The sequence below is a fragment of the Hermetia illucens genome, chromosome 3 (genome assembly GCF_905115235.1).
Source record: "Hermetia illucens chromosome 3, iHerIll2.2.curated.20191125, whole genome shotgun sequence".
Lineage (NCBI taxonomy): Eukaryota > Metazoa > Arthropoda > Insecta > Diptera > Stratiomyidae > Hermetia > Hermetia illucens.
The window spans coordinates 124,959,111-124,977,979 of record NC_051851.1 but is presented as its reverse complement, the minus strand read 5'-3'; the positions used below and the strand labels follow the sequence as shown (position 1 = coordinate 124,977,979).

Sequence of the window (18,869 nt, the reverse complement as noted above, 5' to 3'; positions counted from 1 at the left end):
GTTCGAAAATTGACTCTTTCACTGGTGTGTTGGGAAACAATGCCTTCACATCGAACGACACCATCACCTCGTCATCATCCATCCTCTCAATGCGTTGCAACTTCTGTATTAATTCATGGGAGTCAGCAACTGAGTACTTACTATTCGGCGTCCCAAGGGTCTGGCACTCATTAATCAATCACTTGGCTATGTTGGACGTCGGTGAGTTCAAGTCCGCAATGATTTCTCGCATCTCATCCCCTTCCTTGTGGATTGTCGGTTGACATCTGATTCTTGGAAACGCAGGATTAGGCATTCGGCGTCGTCCAATATTCGGGAATACCACACTACCTTCCTTCAAAGCTCGATCGACCCTTTTGATAGATTCGGGCAGCGGATTGTTCTAGGGATTCATTTTTGAGCCCGATTTTAAATCGATAGGTTGTACTCCCTCTGTAGCAGGATCTTTGAACTTCCGAACTTTTTTGGCGTTGGAAACTTTACGCCTATATTCTCAGTTCGTCGTGTCACCGCGTGCATTGAGCCGACGAACATAATTTGCCCTTTAGGTGTATAACCATCACCTTAATATAGCAGTGTACGTTGTGCTTCCGCCCGACGCAGGCAATTTTCTACCCTAAGACAGTTTTCTACCTTAAGTACTTAAACTTTTTTCGAAGTTGGCACGTACCGTTCCGTTGCTCCTAGTCGTGCCTGGGAGCCTAGCATTTTACCACATAGCTCAAAGGAACTCAGGTTCGTCACTTCTTTCTTATCACTTTTTCAATTGTTTACTGTGGCAGTCACATTATCAATCAAAGTAGCGGCTATATCCACTCTTTAGCCTAATATTGTAGATAATTTTGTTCAAGTATTCGCAACAAATTCAGACATAGGCCCGCGTTCACGGATCACGGCCGTGGCAATCGCCAGCATTTCGCTTCCTGCTACCCCTATGCTCCATAAGAAATTATACTCCGCCAGCTGTCTTTTCCCACTTTAAACAGGAACGCCTGAATTCTCATTTTAGCATTTACACCCTTGATATTCTCATTCGTATTACTTCGAAATAACAACATATCCAGTAAGGCCAAGGATCTGCCGTTTTGTGTATACGAGGGCATCATAATGATTGATCGCCATAAGACAATTGAGTATCTATGACCGAAGGTTCGATAACGAAAAACGTTAGCGAAGTAAATATATTGAGCACTCCACTAACGTCGGGCATCGTTGGATAGTGGGTGCCATTGCATGGCATAAGCTGCATTGGGATTGTCACCCTTTCTCAATGTGCGCATCCACTGTCACTTCTCCCTTCTCATCAAAAGGGGATCTGAGCCATGCGCCAGAAAATTTTTTACATTTCTTGTTGTCTCAGTGCAGAATACCCCATGGCACGACGCATGCATAAATTGAAGAACATTTCGAGCTTTCAAGTAACAGTGGTAGTCACTTTCCACACACTAACATACTCTCATCTAGTAACGCAGAGAGACCATTGGCACGGGACAGCGCAATTAATACGTCGAATGACATAAACTTCGGTATCGTCGTTGACAAAAACAACGCTTTATAGATATACAAACTGATAGACGCTCTCGGTATTCTGCTATTTATGTAATTAGAAAGAGTGCAATGACCCATCATGATGATTTTACTATTTTCAGTCTGGCTCTACTTCCCTGTTTCAGCAAATCCAGAGACACTTGGTAAAAGGCTATATCTCAATGTGTGGACGAGCAAATATCATCAGCGTAGTCTACATATTTAAGGATAAATAACATAATCTATCGAACCCTCCACATCCTTCAACTAAGTTCGTATAAAGAACATAAGTGACAATAAGAAGAAAAACTACTTATAATAGAAGACAGCCCTAACGGACTCCGCTTTGGTCTTCCACTGAGATTGCTAGTGACATTTAGTCCAGTCAAAGGTTGAAACAAACTAATCAGATTCTCCGGAATGTATAGAGGGTATGTTGATGTAGGCGAAGCGAAGGTGCCAAGTCCAGAATGACCCAATGATGTTAATATGATCAATCAATGTTAATATGTTAATATGATCAATATGAGAGAATCCACAGCGAGAATCACCCTGCTCTTTGCCTATAAAATTCTAATTAGCATCATTGCGACAGCAGAAAACACGCATTCAAGATATTCTTTGGATCTTAGCGCTCATCCTCTCCTTTCACACATTGGGAAAAATCTCAAATTCGAAGGATTTACGAATAGACGGAAGCAACAACTCTGTAGAGATTGCATCATTGAGAGGCTGACAACCACCTCTAAACTCCTTTGAGGTGTGGTATACGGTAATGAAAACATTGAAATCACCAATGCAATGGTGAAATTCCTTTTATCACGATAGATGCCATGGTGTACTTCTCGTACTTTTTCATGGTAACAGAGCGATTCGGTGCTGCTTTCACTCCCACTTGGCGCGATCTGCAGGGTCGCCAGCTCCTTACCTCCATCGATGAGCTTCCACGTTTCCACCTTCGGCGACGTCTGTTGATATCCTTTTAAAACAGGGCCAACAACTGCAGCCATACCCAAGATGATACCTGGACCACGAAAACGACTCACATTGAAAGAAAAAGTTTCCGATTTTACTATAGATTTATTGTTTTTTTTTTAAATGCATTTATCAAAAAAAAAAACAAACAATAAAATTTATAGTAAAATCTATAGTAAAAAAAAATGAACTATAGAAAACAAAGGAACAACTTTTAAAAAGTCCGACATTGAATTCAGGGAACCGAGACTCTAGTTACACGCAAGTAAGGGCTCATCAAACGATCGTCTCTTTTTAGGTTGATGCACATTCAAAAGACAGAAGACATGATCGCGTTACTGGTCAGTCGAAACCCAACTGATATTGTGAAAGGACCTTTGTTGGACAATGTGGCGCCGCAGACCAATCAGTGAAAATTACTGGAATCTATAAACTTTGTACCATTGTTAATCACCCAGGCCATGCCCCACCTTAACATATGATAACAACATGACCTTTAGAAAACCTCTCTTGACTGCGTGTAGTTATTGTTAAAAGGCATCTTTCCCTACTATATGGGAAACCTCTTTTGGTATATGTATAGTACTGCACAATTCCAATGCTCCTTAAGTTGGATCGACACCGGATTGGAAATGAACAATCGAGCTTTCGATCAAATGACAACCATAACCCATCTTGTGACTTAATCGCAACAACGCATTCCTCAAAATTAAAACTGCCGACCCCAGTATTAGCCAATTAAACTATTTTATTTTTTGGGGTGGGGTTAGTTGTTAGTTAGTATTAAAATAAATTCAGGGAAATATAACGACGCTAATGGTGCTGCATAAACTAATTGCATTCCTCACTTAGTTTTGTTCCCTAGGCAGAATTAACTTGTCATTCAAGTGAGAGTGAGTGTGTACTATGCTCGGGATGCCCAGCGAAATTAATGTTACGGCTCAAAGCTGGGTCAAACAAAAAAAATGTTTATTGTGCCTTAACCTGTCGATTCATTTTAAAAATAAAATAATCCAGTAGCTCTGGTTATTCAATTTCAATTTAAAAGTTAATAATGAGGATGGCTATGACATGACATCTGGCTTCAAAGTTCTAATTTTGTTTTTTGAACATCATAGCATCATCCTCGCCGCGATCTACGGCACATACTGTCAAGGCCCCCCTGCCACTTTTTTAGCGCCAAGTTTTTACCTAATAATACCTACTCCTGCAACGCCTGCTTCGGCACGACACCCTCTGATGTTATTCAGGTGTTGCACCAACATATTATGAAGTCAGCGCTCCAAGATGTAGTCAACATGGTCCCTTTAAGGATGTCATCCAGTGAGTCAGATCCGCGGAATCGATTTTTTTTTGGCATCAATTGTATCTAGATATAGTGTAGAAAAATGAGCACAGTGATTTTTTGATATCCGGAGTCATTCGGAAATTATAGTGTTAAACACGTGAGAAGTAACATGCCAGATGTATGTCGATCGCCGTAATAAAGCTCGTATTTATCGGTCCGAATGACGTTCGAATGACTTCGCTAAACGGACAAGAATTGAAACCAAGGCTGTGCATGTGTTTCTTCAAGAAACCTAAGGTTTGTTGGTTAGGCATAGGAGATTAATGGTCAGTTAAGGTTTTATGGCTAAAAATCGCAGTCTACTTTTTAAATACGTTTTTCTCGAAACTGCATATTGAAAATCGACTGCCACCATAGCCCAAAATCTATTCAACCAAATTATTTGAAATTTTCACGACTTATTCAGAACATATTTCTACGGTCCGCAAACTAGGATAATTGCGATTCGTTCAAAAAACACCAAAATTCAAAAAAAAAGTTTAACACGGCACCAAAAATTTAATAGTTTTTAATATTTTTTAATAATCCTAATTTGCGGACTGTAGTTAAGTCTCTACATTAAAATGCCGTCTACTTTTTTTCTCTAGCGTGGCAGCTGAAAAACACCTTTTTTGGTGATGGATGTATAAATTGCTCTGTATTTCAATAACAAACTACAAGATCGGGCTGGAAAAATTACTATGCACGCTCAAGATATTAGTAAATCTATTGTGAAAAATCCGTATTTGTAGCTTTCTCCAGCTCTACACAAAAAATTTCTAAAAAAGCCAAAAAAACGGCCTTCACGCGGGATGACCCCCTTAATTCTGCAGCCACTTATAAAGTCCCTCCGACCTCTGTGGCGCCCCCTTTTCTCCCCACCTGCTACCCCAGCAAAAGTCGGGATTAACACTGATACTATATTGGCTTCATATTGCCTACCTCCTCTGAATTCAACTCGGTTAAACTGTGATTTGTCTTGCCATTGGAAAAGTCAAACACAATTTAACCTGAATCCTCTTCATTAAAAAAAAACTTCCCTGGGACTATCCTTCCTGACTCCACTATTTTAACCTCTCTGACTTAAAACTAACAAGAATCTTCCTCGATATGTGTTCTCCCTCTGGACTTTTTACTGGCTCCACCTCAACTGACATCGCATACCGCACAACCTACCTAGTATACCACAAACAACGCCGAAACTTTCGAAGTTCCTTTCGCGGAGCTCGATGTTTATTTCCTCTCCCCGATTCCGAGGTTGGTCCGCTAGACTCATGTATGTTCTCTAGTTTTACACGTGTTTGTGTATAAGGTGATCGAGAGGCAGAACTTCTGCCCTCAGATCCTAGCAGTCTATTATGCCCGATTCACTCGTCTAACAGAATACCTCGTTTATGTATCGTAGGATTAGCGGATTAGTGGATGTGATACTATACGATTTTTGAGGTGCTCAACACCCTGAATACAACGTCATTACCGCTAAGGATTGCTTTGCACCTGCCCTTCAAAAGCTCGTCAATCAGCCAGATTGCTGCCCTTAGGATCGTATAAACTTCAGGCACGAAGCCCGTGGCAAGACATCTTCCAATAATACTTCTTAAAAGTTGTTCAAAGTGCAATACACTCTCCTTTAGTATCTCTGGATAGACGCCATCCATTCCAGGTGCTTCAAAGTGCTCAAACGTCAGTATAGCAACTCTTGCTTTTTCATTGCAAACCGCCGCTCTCGCAGTGTCCAATTCCCCTTGCAACCCTTTCGTTTTGATACCGCGAATTGGGGTCCTCCGACTTGTGTCACCTGTTCTCGCGGATGGTGTACTTCCAAAAGAGTGTGTACAGAGTCTAATCTCGAGCTCGTGGAAGATCCATCCAGTTTTCTAAAAGAGTCCAAATTAGCCGACCCCTCCCTTTTAAGGACACTGCACTACCATGAAGTCTCCCTTTCGCCTTCCAGTTACACACAATATGCTTTAAAAGAGTCTCACTTTTAAGCGTAGGTTAATCTTTCTTCTTTCTCTTCTTTTTGGGATAAGTATCTAACTTGAAGTAACCCTACTTTTCGTTCTTCAGTAAACATATAAAGACCTTATTAAAATCAAGTTAGCGCCTTCCTGTCTGTCTATCTCTTTGTCTAAATCTACTATTGAATTGTCTTCATCGAGCTTCGGTTAGTAGAAAGGTGTTTGATTAGTTGTGCCTCTTCGTAGTCAGCGTTTTGTCTATATGTACTTGCATGTTGCTAATGCGTTTGATACTTTACGTATAAACTCATCTTTAATTTGCCATAAACTTAATTGTTACAGGTTTGTCTTTTTAAAGTAATCGAAAGTCAGAATTAAAGCGTCTTTCCGTCTGCACAATGTGATAATATTTGTCGAGAGCTCAAAATTACCTATCCTTTTGAATTTTTTTTTACGACATCCAACAAATTGTTTTGTACGAACGAGACAGTCATTTAATACCCACTCCATATTAAAGATACTTTTAGATTTGCCTTCGAAAGATGCTACGTTATGTTAAAAGTAGAAATTTCAATAAATTCATTAATTTTTTTTTTTAATCAGCATTTTATACCAATGAAACTAACATTAGTTTTTGTATTCTTATCTTTTTTCAGCCCCAAACGAAATTCTAATTTTAATCCTGAGCCAACCTGATGCATATCACAATGGGCTAGCAAAAAATGTGTATGACAATATAACTCACCAATCTTCGCATTTGAACAGCACTAATCCAATCAACGTGAAAATATTACATGAGATCGTCGATCAGCCAGGATACTGGACATTTTTAGCAATTTTACCCCATTTAGAAGAACAGCGCATTGGTCCAAATATTAAATGGGTTGTCCTGTGCGAGGATCAAAGCGTCATCGATTTGAAACTTTTATTGGACGGTTTGGAGGAATGGAACTGGAAGCAGGCAAGGATAAGATTGATGTCGAAACTTGCCCAAAATTAATGTAGAAACCAATCTTTCTCAGGAGATTTTTATAGGTTACCCAGTACATGATAAAGAGGCTACAATTATTCATCACTTTGCCTTTTTTGAAAGGCCCCAATGGTTTTCTTATCCGCTTATAAGGTCCGGCGTAGCGTTCACATCGCCGTTGATTAACAAGTGAGTAATTTAGTTATTTCATGTATCATGTTTGGTTTAATGCATTTGCACTTTGCTAGAAACTAAAGTATCTCCAATAAGTATCTGAGGTACCTGCATAAACCTCAATACATATTTACGAAGATAAGATACAATTATGATTTATGGACTACACTGTACACTGTCACAGAATGCTTGTTGATGCACCTGTTTGTTACACTAAGGACTACGAATGATTTCAAGGGGAAAGCAGCAATTTTTTGGCAAACTAATCCTTTCTTTTGAATCAAGATGGCAAGTTCGGTTATGACCACTAATAATCAGCCCAAATATATCATATTGGATGCAGGAGGTTTAAGCATCCTTCACGTCATCTTGAGATAACTAGGAAACTTTACAGAAATGTCAAGCGATGACGGCTTTACGGTTTCTTACCAGGGCAGAGGCAAATCGTCAGACGCTGCCTAACCTCTGCCCCCTCATTCTCAAAATATAGGAAACTTTCTTCTAGAGTACCCAAGCGTTTCTTACCGTACTCGATCATGTCTCGATTCTTGGCAAACTTCTATAATTTAGATAGCTTTCATGCAGTTTTTCACCAGTATCACTAAATGTTAGGGGAGGAGTGCATTCCAAGAGACTAAACGCCACATTGTAACTTCAACTTCGGCGGTAGATCTCTGCCTTTTATAATACTAGTAGTCTGGAGAAAGAGGTGTTTCAAATCACTTCCGGCCACACCCACTGTAAAGACACGGGCCATAAGGAGAGGTAAAGCTATGTATGTAATATTATCAGAGCCATTAAAATTATACGTAACAATGCCAGAAACGAACGCGCCAAATACTGACATATCGCTATCGCAAATGAGGGAAATGTTCAACATCCTAACTCCGAGATACAGCAGCAGACTACTTGCGCCCATGGCGTGGAAAAAATTAGTAGTGCTAAGAGTATGCAGTGCTTTCAGAACACGTGGATCACCTGGTGAGTCAGTTTTGCCATGTGGAGGTTGAATCCGCCTAAAAAGTGGTAACAACTGTGGGATCATTCGAAAAAAAGTCGCTGGACCCACACACAATTTCTGACAGAACATGATGATTACAAGAAGTATATATCTATTCCGATTCAAATTAGCCAATTCTACCTTTCCCCCTGGACTTGGAAATGCAAATCCAGAAACGTTGGAAAGGTTTGAAAGAAAAACAGGTTCGCTTAACGTTCAAATATTGGCTCTAGTAGGTACAGATCTCTGTCACTACAACATCCTTGCGCAGCAGCACTTTTTAATATTTCCGCCCGGTGGTGCATTTAGGACTCGCACTAAGATGCAGCTAGCAGTCCACACATATCCGGAACAAAACACGAAAATGGGCCCACCGCTCGCATGAAGCTGAACAACTAGGACACCCGAATGCCACGATCGAGAATGAAAATTCCAGATTGCCCTATTCCATACTTCAACCTGCCTCGAGTGACAATGAATTGCGGCCTGCGGAGCCTTCTTCCTCCCTTAGCAGCTCTATACCGAACTTGAGAGAGCCCTTTGAAGCTAAAGTATCACAAAATACAACCAGTAATTTCAATTCTGGCAATCATAGTCGCTCGCAAAATCGTCAGGACCTTTGTCCAGAACTGCACTAGCAAACCTACACATTTGAAGTCCAGATTGCAGGGATAGCTCTCAACTTGTGAATAACCACAGTTAACCCGGATTTCATTCTAACAATCCTCAAATACAAGAGTAATAATAATTTCTTGAAGATCAAGCTCATTACTGTCTTATTACCAGAATGATCTCATCAATTCACCTGGCTAAAAAAAGTTTTCTGAAGTTATATTAAGTCTCTAAGCTCTATAGTTATAAGCTTTAGATAGGTTAGGAGACACCATTCGTTGTAAAATTCGTCGTAAAAACCACTGAAAATAGAATCCAGTGCATCGGTTGAAGTAAATGATTCCGTAGAAAGTATTTAAATGGTGTTCTATTTCATAATTAATGCTCTATTGTGCAGCGGCGCAACAACTGGTATTCGATCTAGGCCTGCCTTAGTAAGGAACTCCAAACATCCCGGATTTTCAGCGAGGGTCACCAATTTGATATCCCTAAAAATTGTTTGACACCCAGGCCTACGCCATCGCTCCATATAAGGCAGGGTCGGCCACATCTTCATTTTCGACCACAAATATTGCCCTAATAGACTTTCCGGGCTACATCACCCTCCTCCATACGGATTAAGTGGCTTGCCTACTGCAATCTATTGAACTGGATTTTATCCACAATCAAATGATCGAAAAATTACTCATGCATTTCATCGTTATTTAGGCTTCAAAACCGCCCATCGTCCTCTAGGGAACCAAAAATTCTCCGGAGGATTCTTCCCTCGAACACGGTTAAAAGTTCACAATTTTTGTTGCTAAGAACCCTCAGGTCACCCCTCGAGAATTGTCAAGATCAGTGTCTAGAACAGTACGAAGCTTTGACTCTATGGTGAGATGTTTCCAGCGGAACAATTGTTGTAAGCTGAAATAGGTAGTATTTGCTGCCAAAAATCGTGGGTAAATTTGGTCATCGTAGTTGATATCGGTTGTGATTTTTGACCTTGGAGGCATTATCAACGGTTTTAAAGTTATAGTCCCCTCTCCTTATTTTTCTCACATGACCAATGCCATTTGATGCTGTTGGTTTTTTGATTTTTGGTGTTGATGTTGCCGCCTCTTGCCTTCCAGCCCAAGATCTCTCGCTAATCGCCAGCTGCTCGAGCTGAATGAAGGTAGTTTACACATCTCTGGTTATTCTTCCCATCGATATCGATATCGTCAGCATAAACCAGTACTTGGATGAACTTGAAGAGGGTGGTGCATCTCGCATTTACATGAGCATCGCGGATAAATGTTTCCAGGACCAGGTTAAAAAACATACATGATAGGAAATCTCCTGGTCTTAGACCGTTTTTGATGTGAAAGTTTCGAGGGTGCTCCTGCTGCTTTTATCCAGCCTCGCACGTTGGTCAAAATAATCCTAATAAGCATTACCAATTTGGTCGGGATACCGAGTTCTCTCATAGCCGTATACTGGTTTATCCTGGCTATGCTATTATAGGCGGCTTTGAAGTCGATAAACCTGATGTAACAGAAGGTCATATTCCAATAGCTCTTCCATCGCTTGCTGCATAGAGAAAATGCCATCTGTTGCTGATTTGTCTGGAGTAAACCCTCTTTGGCATGGACCGATGATGTTCTGCACCTATTAGGCTATCCGGACTAGGAAGATAGCGGACAATATACTATAGGTGGTGCTTAGCAACGCGATACCTCTATAATTGCTGATATCTCCCTTCTCATGTATCTGGCAGATAATGTCTCATTACCAGCCGACTGGCATAATCAATGATTCGTCGTCCCAGATCTTCAGTATCAATTTATGAATGGGGCAAAATTGACATACTCCATCGAGGTAAAATATCAAAGGAATTTAAAGGCCAAAGAGGATCCCAACAGGGTTGCATTTTTTTTTTTTGTTAATAGTAGGTACAATTTTCAAAAGACTAACCCCCGGGTTCACGCTCCCTAAGAGTGTGGGATTTTTACTCAGTAAAACCTCATTCAGTAGCTTTTTTGCATATTTGAGTTTCGCTTTTATTGGGAGAAGACGCTATGGTCATTCCCAGCACTTTGGTTGGCTTCGCTGAGGAATTTGCATTTCAGTCGTCTCATTATATTAGAGATATCATTGAATTTTTGAACTTCATTATTTTTGGGTGGGCGTAACCGATAGGTTTGCTTGTTCGTTGATGACTTCTTTCAGCAACTGTACTTTCAGGTCCCTTTGCAGATCCTCATTACGTATGAACCAGGGAGATCTGCTTGTAAATTAGTAACTTGTTGTCGAAGGTGAACTGGAAATTCCTCCCCTACAGTCAATACATCTGCCTATATCTGGCGTTTCGCTCGTCCTTCTTTTTTAGAATAGTTCTTTTAAGCTGTGCTTAGCATCGACTGTCTTAACTACACTGGCACAAATGCATATAAACGCACTACAATATTTTTGTTATCTGCTCTATTACTCCGAAAATAAGTTTGTGAAAGCAGCATATAATGGCTGGAAGTGATCGTTTCTTTAAAGAGAAATATTATTTGTATGCAGACAACAACTTTTTTCAACACTGGGGTGGCAATATGCGGGAATTGTCATTAAGAAGGGTACATATTCGTTTAGACGAAGCGCTATCTTGGTGAATTCTTGGGATACAAGTTTACTTTTGCCGAATGTGTATGACTAATGGAGAGTTTTAAAGCAATGCTATTTATAAAAATGGCATTTTGTTAAGACGATAACTTTTATTTAGATCAGTTTTGGAAAAATTTCCTCCAAGCGAGAGGACTTAATGGAGGCAAACAAAAAATGAATTAATTTTTCACATAACGGGGGATATTTTACTAGAGAAACAGGATATGCAATTACACAAGTTTGAAGTTGCGAAGTGCGAAATCATGCGAAAAAAAGCAAATTATGTATAGTAGAGATAGATTAGGTGAAAGCTACCAAATAAGCAAATATGTGTCATTCATTATATATGAAGCTAATCACAATAATTTGAGTGCAACTAAAATACAACAAAAATTGAAACTTCCTGTGATAGCCCAACACATTGCATATACCTTGAAATCAACTCCTTACGCAAAATAGGAAAAAAAATGCAGGAAATTTTTCAAATAAAACCCTAAGAACGCCAGACAATAATTTGAAAAAAGCAGCTAAGGTGGACTACCGAAAGGAAAAACTTATTTAAACGATCCTGATCCTTGCCTCTGTTATTGCCATGAATTAGAGAAGAAACATGTGCCTATGTCGAAAGCAATTTTGGAGGGGGAAGTATTATCGTTTGGGTACCCTTTCGAACGTCTGGAAAAGCGACTCTTTGCTTCATTTCTCCTAAAATAAATTCCATAAATAAATTATGTGCGATGAAATACTGGAAGGTGCTCCTATCCTATCCTAGTGAGAACTGCATTTTTCAACGCACCAACACTTCCTTATATGACCGCAAGATGTCAATTTTCGAGTTCAGAGAGCACAAGATACCAATATTGATGCTGTCAACATATATTCCTGGTCTGAATGCCACGAAACGGAACGTAACAGAACTGACGCTGAGAATCCGGAAGGTATAGGATCAAATAGATCTCAGTTTCCTCCAAACTTTGGTAAATTCCCAGTCAAATCAAATTTCCAAAATTGTCCTGCCCTATTCTTTATTAAAAACTTTATTTAATGGTTTTTTACATATGCGTTTAAACGTATATGTGGGAATTGGAAAAATATATATTTTTTTTGTCAAAAACCTAAGAATATCAAATGAAACTGATTAAATTTAAAGTAAAAAAATACAATCAAAAATATAATTTTTCAAAAGTGGATTTATACGTGTATGTGTCAGTATAGATGTTTAACCCCACTATCCTGTGGCACGTCTTATCAGTTGATGATGACTTTAGCCGGATTCTCTTTTTTGTTTGTGAAATTAATGTTCGTTGATTTGTTTTCTTTTATTTTTATTTTCCATTTCTTGGTCCATTCAACAACGTGGTCAAAAACTACTTGTAATTTTATTTTTACTTCCTCAGTAGCTTTGTCCGTGGTAAGGATAGCAGTGGCATCTACAAATGTCGCCGGTTTGCCTTCATCCCGGTATATCATTGGTATACAAAAGAAACAGTGTTGGGCCCAAGACACTGCCCTACGGTACACCAGCTACATTTTTTTCACTTCAGAGTATGCCCCCTCCTTCCTATGATTTTACGATCTCGAAACATTCTTCTGGGAGATCCCTATACAATTTATACAACAGACCTTGATGTCTCATCTTATTAAACGCCTGAGCGACATCGAGGGAAATGGCTAAGCACACCTGCTTTTTAAGATTTTGTGTAAAATCGTGATTTTGTGTAAAATCAGTTTGTCTGTCACACATATTTTGCTCAGAAACGGTTATACCAATTGACACTAAATTTGGTGGGAAAGTGGGAACTGTGGACGCACATGCATTAAGTTAGTGGCATCACTCCACATTGGATTTTAAGGGGGAGCCTTCATATATGCGATAGGAGGGTGTAACGTTTTCTTTCACCAAATATAGTCAGGTGGAGTATCAAATGAAAGCTACCGATTATTACCTTTCAAAGCCGTTCTGACATTTAATACAAAAGGGGGAGGGCGGGTACTGAAAAGTGGTCATTTCCTTCACGGACCTATTCTCAGAACCTACCTATCCCAAAAATGTAAAAACAATCACGAAGCTACCACTGTGCGGTCCCTAAGCTCCGAAATAACTCACTCAACTTAGTTAGTTAGTAATAGTATATTACGATAATTTTTAATAATTTACTGTAAACCCCCCTTAAGTTAAGTTAAGAGAAGCAATATTGGTTGATACGATTCGACTCAACTTGGCTCCTTCCCTGGTTTAGGGCTCATTATAACTTCGGCTAATTTCTATTGTCGAATAACATATTTTAATCAGAAAGCTGCATTAATTATTTGTCATAATTTGATCATTGCCATAGTTTGCAGGCTCTACGTTTCTCTGCAATTAATTCGTTAACCTCAACAGGACAGTCAGTCAGTGTTTTTTTATTCAGTCCAAGATGAGCGGAAGTGTTTTTCCAAGCCACCTCTTGTGTTTTCATCGTTAACAGATCGATTTCCCCTGAGGTGATAAGCAGTGTTGATTTAGTCATTTACGTAGACGTTTACTTGGATGCTTGTTTCCTCATCCGGTCATTGACCTTAGCCAAATGGCTCTGATTTGGAAGGAAAAGCAAGTAGAGTTGAACCCCAGGTAAACACCAACAAAACCAAGTTCTCAGTCTGATAGGTCATTGCACTCTTCCTATCTGCATTAATGAGCAGAGCGTCAAAGGTGTCGATTAATTTATATATCTAGCAAGTGCAGTTTCTAACGAAGGTGGCACCGAAATATGGTAATTTCAAACCAGAATCAATTTAATATAGCAGTAGCATATGAAAAGTGACCACCACTATCACATAAGGTCTCCAAGACTTCGTCAACACCTGCCTTCGTTATATCGTCGGAGCATGCTGACCAGATACTATTTCAAACGCAGAACTTGGTCGTCATACAGACCTGTCAGCCGTAGGCAATGCGATCAGGAGGCGGAAGTGGCAATGGATAGGTTTCACATTAAGGAGGGGTGATAACTCCTTTGCTAGCTATGACATGCAGTTCCACTGCATACTCTCTCGAGATAACCGACGAGAGGGTCGCCCCAAGAGCACTTGGCGCAGAACAGTAGAGTAAGAATTCGAGCTTTTGAGGAGGTCCTGAACGAGGCTGAAATGCGTTTCAGTGAGCCATAATCCATGGCGCGTAGATGTGGTTAACTCGCTATACCCCACGAAGGGAAAAAAGTTAACCATGGACGAAAAATCCTTCAGGATTTTCTTATCAAACCCGCATGAGAGCTCGCAATTCTAAACGCACTTAAAGTTGCAGTATCACATCTTAATTATTTTCAATTAACCATCGTAAACATCTACCTAAGTCATGACATCAAGTATTCTGCCCTGACACAATCTCGAAGCAAAGACTAAGTCGTCGTCAAAGCCAGATATCCGCAAACATCAGGTCGAAATTTAGAAAAGGTTACTACTTCATTGGCTCCTCGAAACATCTCGGAAAGAGCTGAACAACCGGTAACGAAGACGTGAAGGCGCAGTTGACGTGCTATACTCTAAGTAGAAATCAATGATAAACATATACAAGATACATGATACTCCAAATATTCTAGTATTATTACTATTCTGTTAAGGGAAAGTCGCACCGCGTCCTTAAAGAACTATTGTGCCTCTTTTACTGGTTATAGTGTGATTGATCATAGTATCTCAAGCAGGCCTATAACCCTCAGGAACTTTAGTATGTTCCCTACTTCCAGATCTTTCAGCTTTGCATCTGGTATTAAGTGTTCTCCCAGATGCCTCGACCTACTTTGCACAAGTGCCGGACACTATCCCAGGATGTGTATAGAGATTTCGTCATCCTCCTCACAAAACCTGCAGGCAGTGTCCCTTGCGGCTCAAGGCATGTTGTATCTCTGTGTGCGATGTGTTGTCGAACGCTCCTTCGATATCCAAAAACGCGCACAGTGCAATTTCTTTTGTTCCTATGGTATCCCGTAGTACCTCTGTCAGCTGATACAGAGCAGTTTCAGTTGACCGGCCTGCCCGGTAAGCGTGTTGACAGTGATGTATGGATTACACTTTAGAACGATAGTTCTAATGTTGTTGCCTATGACCTTCTCCACCGTTTTGAGTACGAAAGATGTTAGGCAAATTGGCCTGAAAGATTTAGGGTGAATAGGATCCTTTTTATCCGCTTTCGGAATAAAGACCACTTTTGCCCGTCTCCATGCCCTTTCTGTCTATCCCAGTGCTATGCTCCCCGTTACCACCCTCAGAAGAGACTCTAAGGTAATTCCTAGGCCTCTCTGAATTAGTGCTGGAAAAATGCCATCTACTCCGGGAGATTTCTGTGGTTTAAAAGTTCCCACTGCCCACTTTAACCTAGCTTCTGAGCATACCTCTTTTGCTAGTTTCCAGTTCTCCTTTCTTCTCCTTTTATTCGTTGTTGGGGTGTCAAGCAGAATGTTGTCGCCTGCCACCGTGGGGTAGGACCCCGGGAAATGAGTTCTGAGAAGCAGGTGTACCCTGCCCTCCTCATTCTCGTAAATGATCCATCTTCCTTCTTCAAACAGACAGAGGATATTCCCCCGACTTTGGCTACAGCCTTGTAAAGCCTGGTTACTTCTGTGATCTGTTCGATCCCTTCACAGAATTCCCTGAGGCTATTCCGTTTTGCTTCCCTGATCGCGTTGCTATACGCAGTCAGTGCATTTTTATACCTCTGTCAGTCCCTGGTTCGTTTTGCCCGGTTGAAGAGTTTTCGTGCCTCCCTTCTGGCCAGATTCCACCATGGTACATCCCTTGATAACTTAACTGTCTTAGGCGGACAGCTGACCTCATATGCGTCAATGACGACTGTGTTGAGGTTTTCCACCACTGTTTCTAGTTCCAGTTCGCTCCTGATGTCACCGCCCCCTTGAAGGTGGGCAATGTTGTTGTTCAAGTGCGTTGCGCATGATTCCCAATCCATTCTCCTGGGATTCTTTATTATTCTTTCTATTTCGGAGGTACCCTCAATGTCGAATCTGATTATCATATGATCAGACATAGACGGTTCATCCGAAACCCTCCAACTTCTGACCATTCCATTCGTTAAAGTATTTCCTAGAGTTATGTCTATTACCTCCTGTCTAGTGTGGTCAGAAATGTTGGAGTGTTCCCTAAGTTATATATTTCTAACTTATTCCTAAGAATAAGTTCAAGAAGGTACTCACCTCTACGATTGATGTCGCTGCTTCCCCGTGGCGGGCATTGGCATCGCAGCCGACGAGAAGTGGCAACGCCCTCTTCCCACAATACTTTGCCAGTTTTGCGACTTGTTCCGTGGAGCCCGGATTTTGTCTCCTGGGAAGTATCGCGGTTCCACGACTGCCTCTCGAGTGCTCCTCCCGGCTTCCAATGGGACTTGGATAGCCACAATGTCCCCGATTAAGAACTCTGAAAGACATATGTATTTTAAATTACGTTTAAGAATTATGCAAGCTCTTGGTTTTTCACAAAAGGAGTCCCAAATTACCTGCATGCTTCCTCCTTGCAGACCGCGAATCTGCCCCCGGTACACCCAGGGCTCCTGAGCCAGCACTATTCCAATGTTCTCCATGGAACTTACCCTTGCAATTACCGCAGATGCAGCTTTCGCATGGTGGAAGTTTATCTGGGCTATCTTAGTGCTGATCATTGGCTCCGTTATTGTATGGAGCTCTTCTCCACTGTCGGAGTATCGCCTTCCTCCTCCAACATGGCGCTTTCCTGCACATCGCTGTCCACCCTGAGCCCTAGGAGTCCTAGGTCTAGGTCATCCAGCTTCTGCTCTTCACTGGGTAGCAGATCTACTTCCCTGGTTGATCCAGTCCTTTCCGCCTCTATGGCTTCCAAGACTTCTTCGGGAACCTCAGTATGCTTTTCACCCGGTGTCTCCTCCGAGATATCTTTATTCGGCTTTTCCCTGTGCACATGCACAAGTATGTTGCCAAATCGGTAGTTGATATGGCAACTCTGACGTTTGATTGCCTCCAGAGAGGAGTTTATCCTTACCCTCCACCTTGCTTCTGAAGACTCTCCATAGTCGGATATGGAGATGTTCATTCTGGGCGATTAGGAGGCCCATAAGGTCTTCCGTTTCTATTGTCGTGACTTTTGGCAGAAAAACTGTCATGATGTGGGCTCCTGGTATATCATCCCCAGCACATATTGACAGTGCCACCCGTTACCAGCCTGGCAATCTAGAAACTATGGTTCTAATCCATTCTGCAGTGTCCTCCGTCGCGCAGTCCACCAGTATAAGGCCTGGTCGAAAGCATATCCCGCGTATGGCCAGCCGAATGCCTTTCATCACACTAGCATAGCTAATGGCGGGCTTCCTGAGTCCTGCCTTCACTCCTGATCTGCCCGTGTTTTCTCCCCCCTTGGGTTCAGGTTTGGATTTTTTCTCGGCTCCGGAAGAGATGGCTTAGGTCTGCCGTGTGCCTTCTTAAGGGCCTCTTCTGGTTTCAGGCCTACCTTCAGATTGCGCAGGTACCATTTAACACCTGCGCCACTGAGACCTGTCTCCTTCCTGACGTCTGATATATTTATCTCAGACGTGCTTTTGCTGGTCCCTGCTCTTTGAGCAGTGACGTTCGTTGGCTGTTGTCCACGCAGTATACCAATGTTAACCTTGGATGCACTGCCCTTCTTGGGTGTAATCACCTGGTTCCCAGTATTTCGGAGTTGTGCCTCCGCCTGATTAACCAGTTTTTGTACGGTACGGGGCCCCGCTTTGTTGGTTTTCGTTTTCTTTTCCTTGTTGTTTGTACTCATTTGATTCCCACGAGTATGGGGGCAAGGAGGTCTGCCATGTCATAGCCCCCCGTAGCACGGTTAGGTCTAACTTACTCACTGAGGCGACCAGGTATTAGTGAGACTCCGTTCGAATACAGCCAGTTACCCCCGACTGCAAACTTTCCAATGAGCACGGTTCGCAAAACATCCTGGATTGGGGAAATATTCTAGTATACGCAGAAAAAAATCTGAACAAATCATCACACTTCCCACCATTGAAAAGTCAACGGCCCATTTTGATAAGTTCAGTTTTCCAATATTCAGTTACAAAGCGAATTAATATTTAAACTTTTTTAATTCAAATCAAATCTGTAGAATGAATTCACTAATTTTTCAGTAGGACTTTATCTGCACTCTATAGTGTCTGGCCATCGGACTGGATTTTCCATTCCGATGATCCGTTAACCGAAACATAACGAGAATTCATTCTGCTTCCACCATATCACACTACCAAGTACAAAGTGCAAAGCATTAATTTTCTCATTTCCATTCGTATGAGGCTGATGATTTTCTCCAATTTTCATGCTATTTTACACAGGCTAACGAAACGTGTTCAGGAAGAAAAGCCCTCATCCGAGTTTTTTATAGATGCATCCCATGAGCTTTCGTTATTTATCTGGCATCACATCAGAGCAACAGCGGAAAATAATAAACTGAAATCCAGACCAGATGTATCTTTGCGACATAGTACAAGTTGTCAGGAAGGTGAGGGTAAGATTGTCGACGAAGGTGGAGGTGGTTGTGCAGTTGAATCGCCAGGGAACACCAGAGCTGCCACTAAATTATCCAGGGCGAGTGGTCATAAATTACTGATGGCAGCATCACCTTACTTCTGCCGGATCAAACGACACGGCTGTGCCATCTATGCACGCGAACCAAAATCAACATGTGTAAGTAGGCCATATAGTTTTTTTTTTC

General features: G+C 41.3%; 1 protein-coding gene across 1 annotated transcript in view; it reads left to right on the top strand.

Moving 5' to 3' along the window:
• The window catches only part of LOC119651085 (beta-1,3-glucosyltransferase), a 97,748-nt gene that overhangs the window by 66,291 nt on the left and 12,588 nt on the right, over window positions 1–18,869 (top strand). Inside the window, exons 3-5 of the mRNA XM_038054433.1 lie at window positions 6,447–6,751; window positions 6,813–6,949; window positions 18,490–18,841. Coding sequence (XP_037910361.1) covers window positions 6,447–6,751; window positions 6,813–6,949; window positions 18,490–18,841 — 794 coding nt within the window. The remainder of the gene's footprint in view (window positions 1–6,446; window positions 6,752–6,812; window positions 6,950–18,489; window positions 18,842–18,869) is intronic.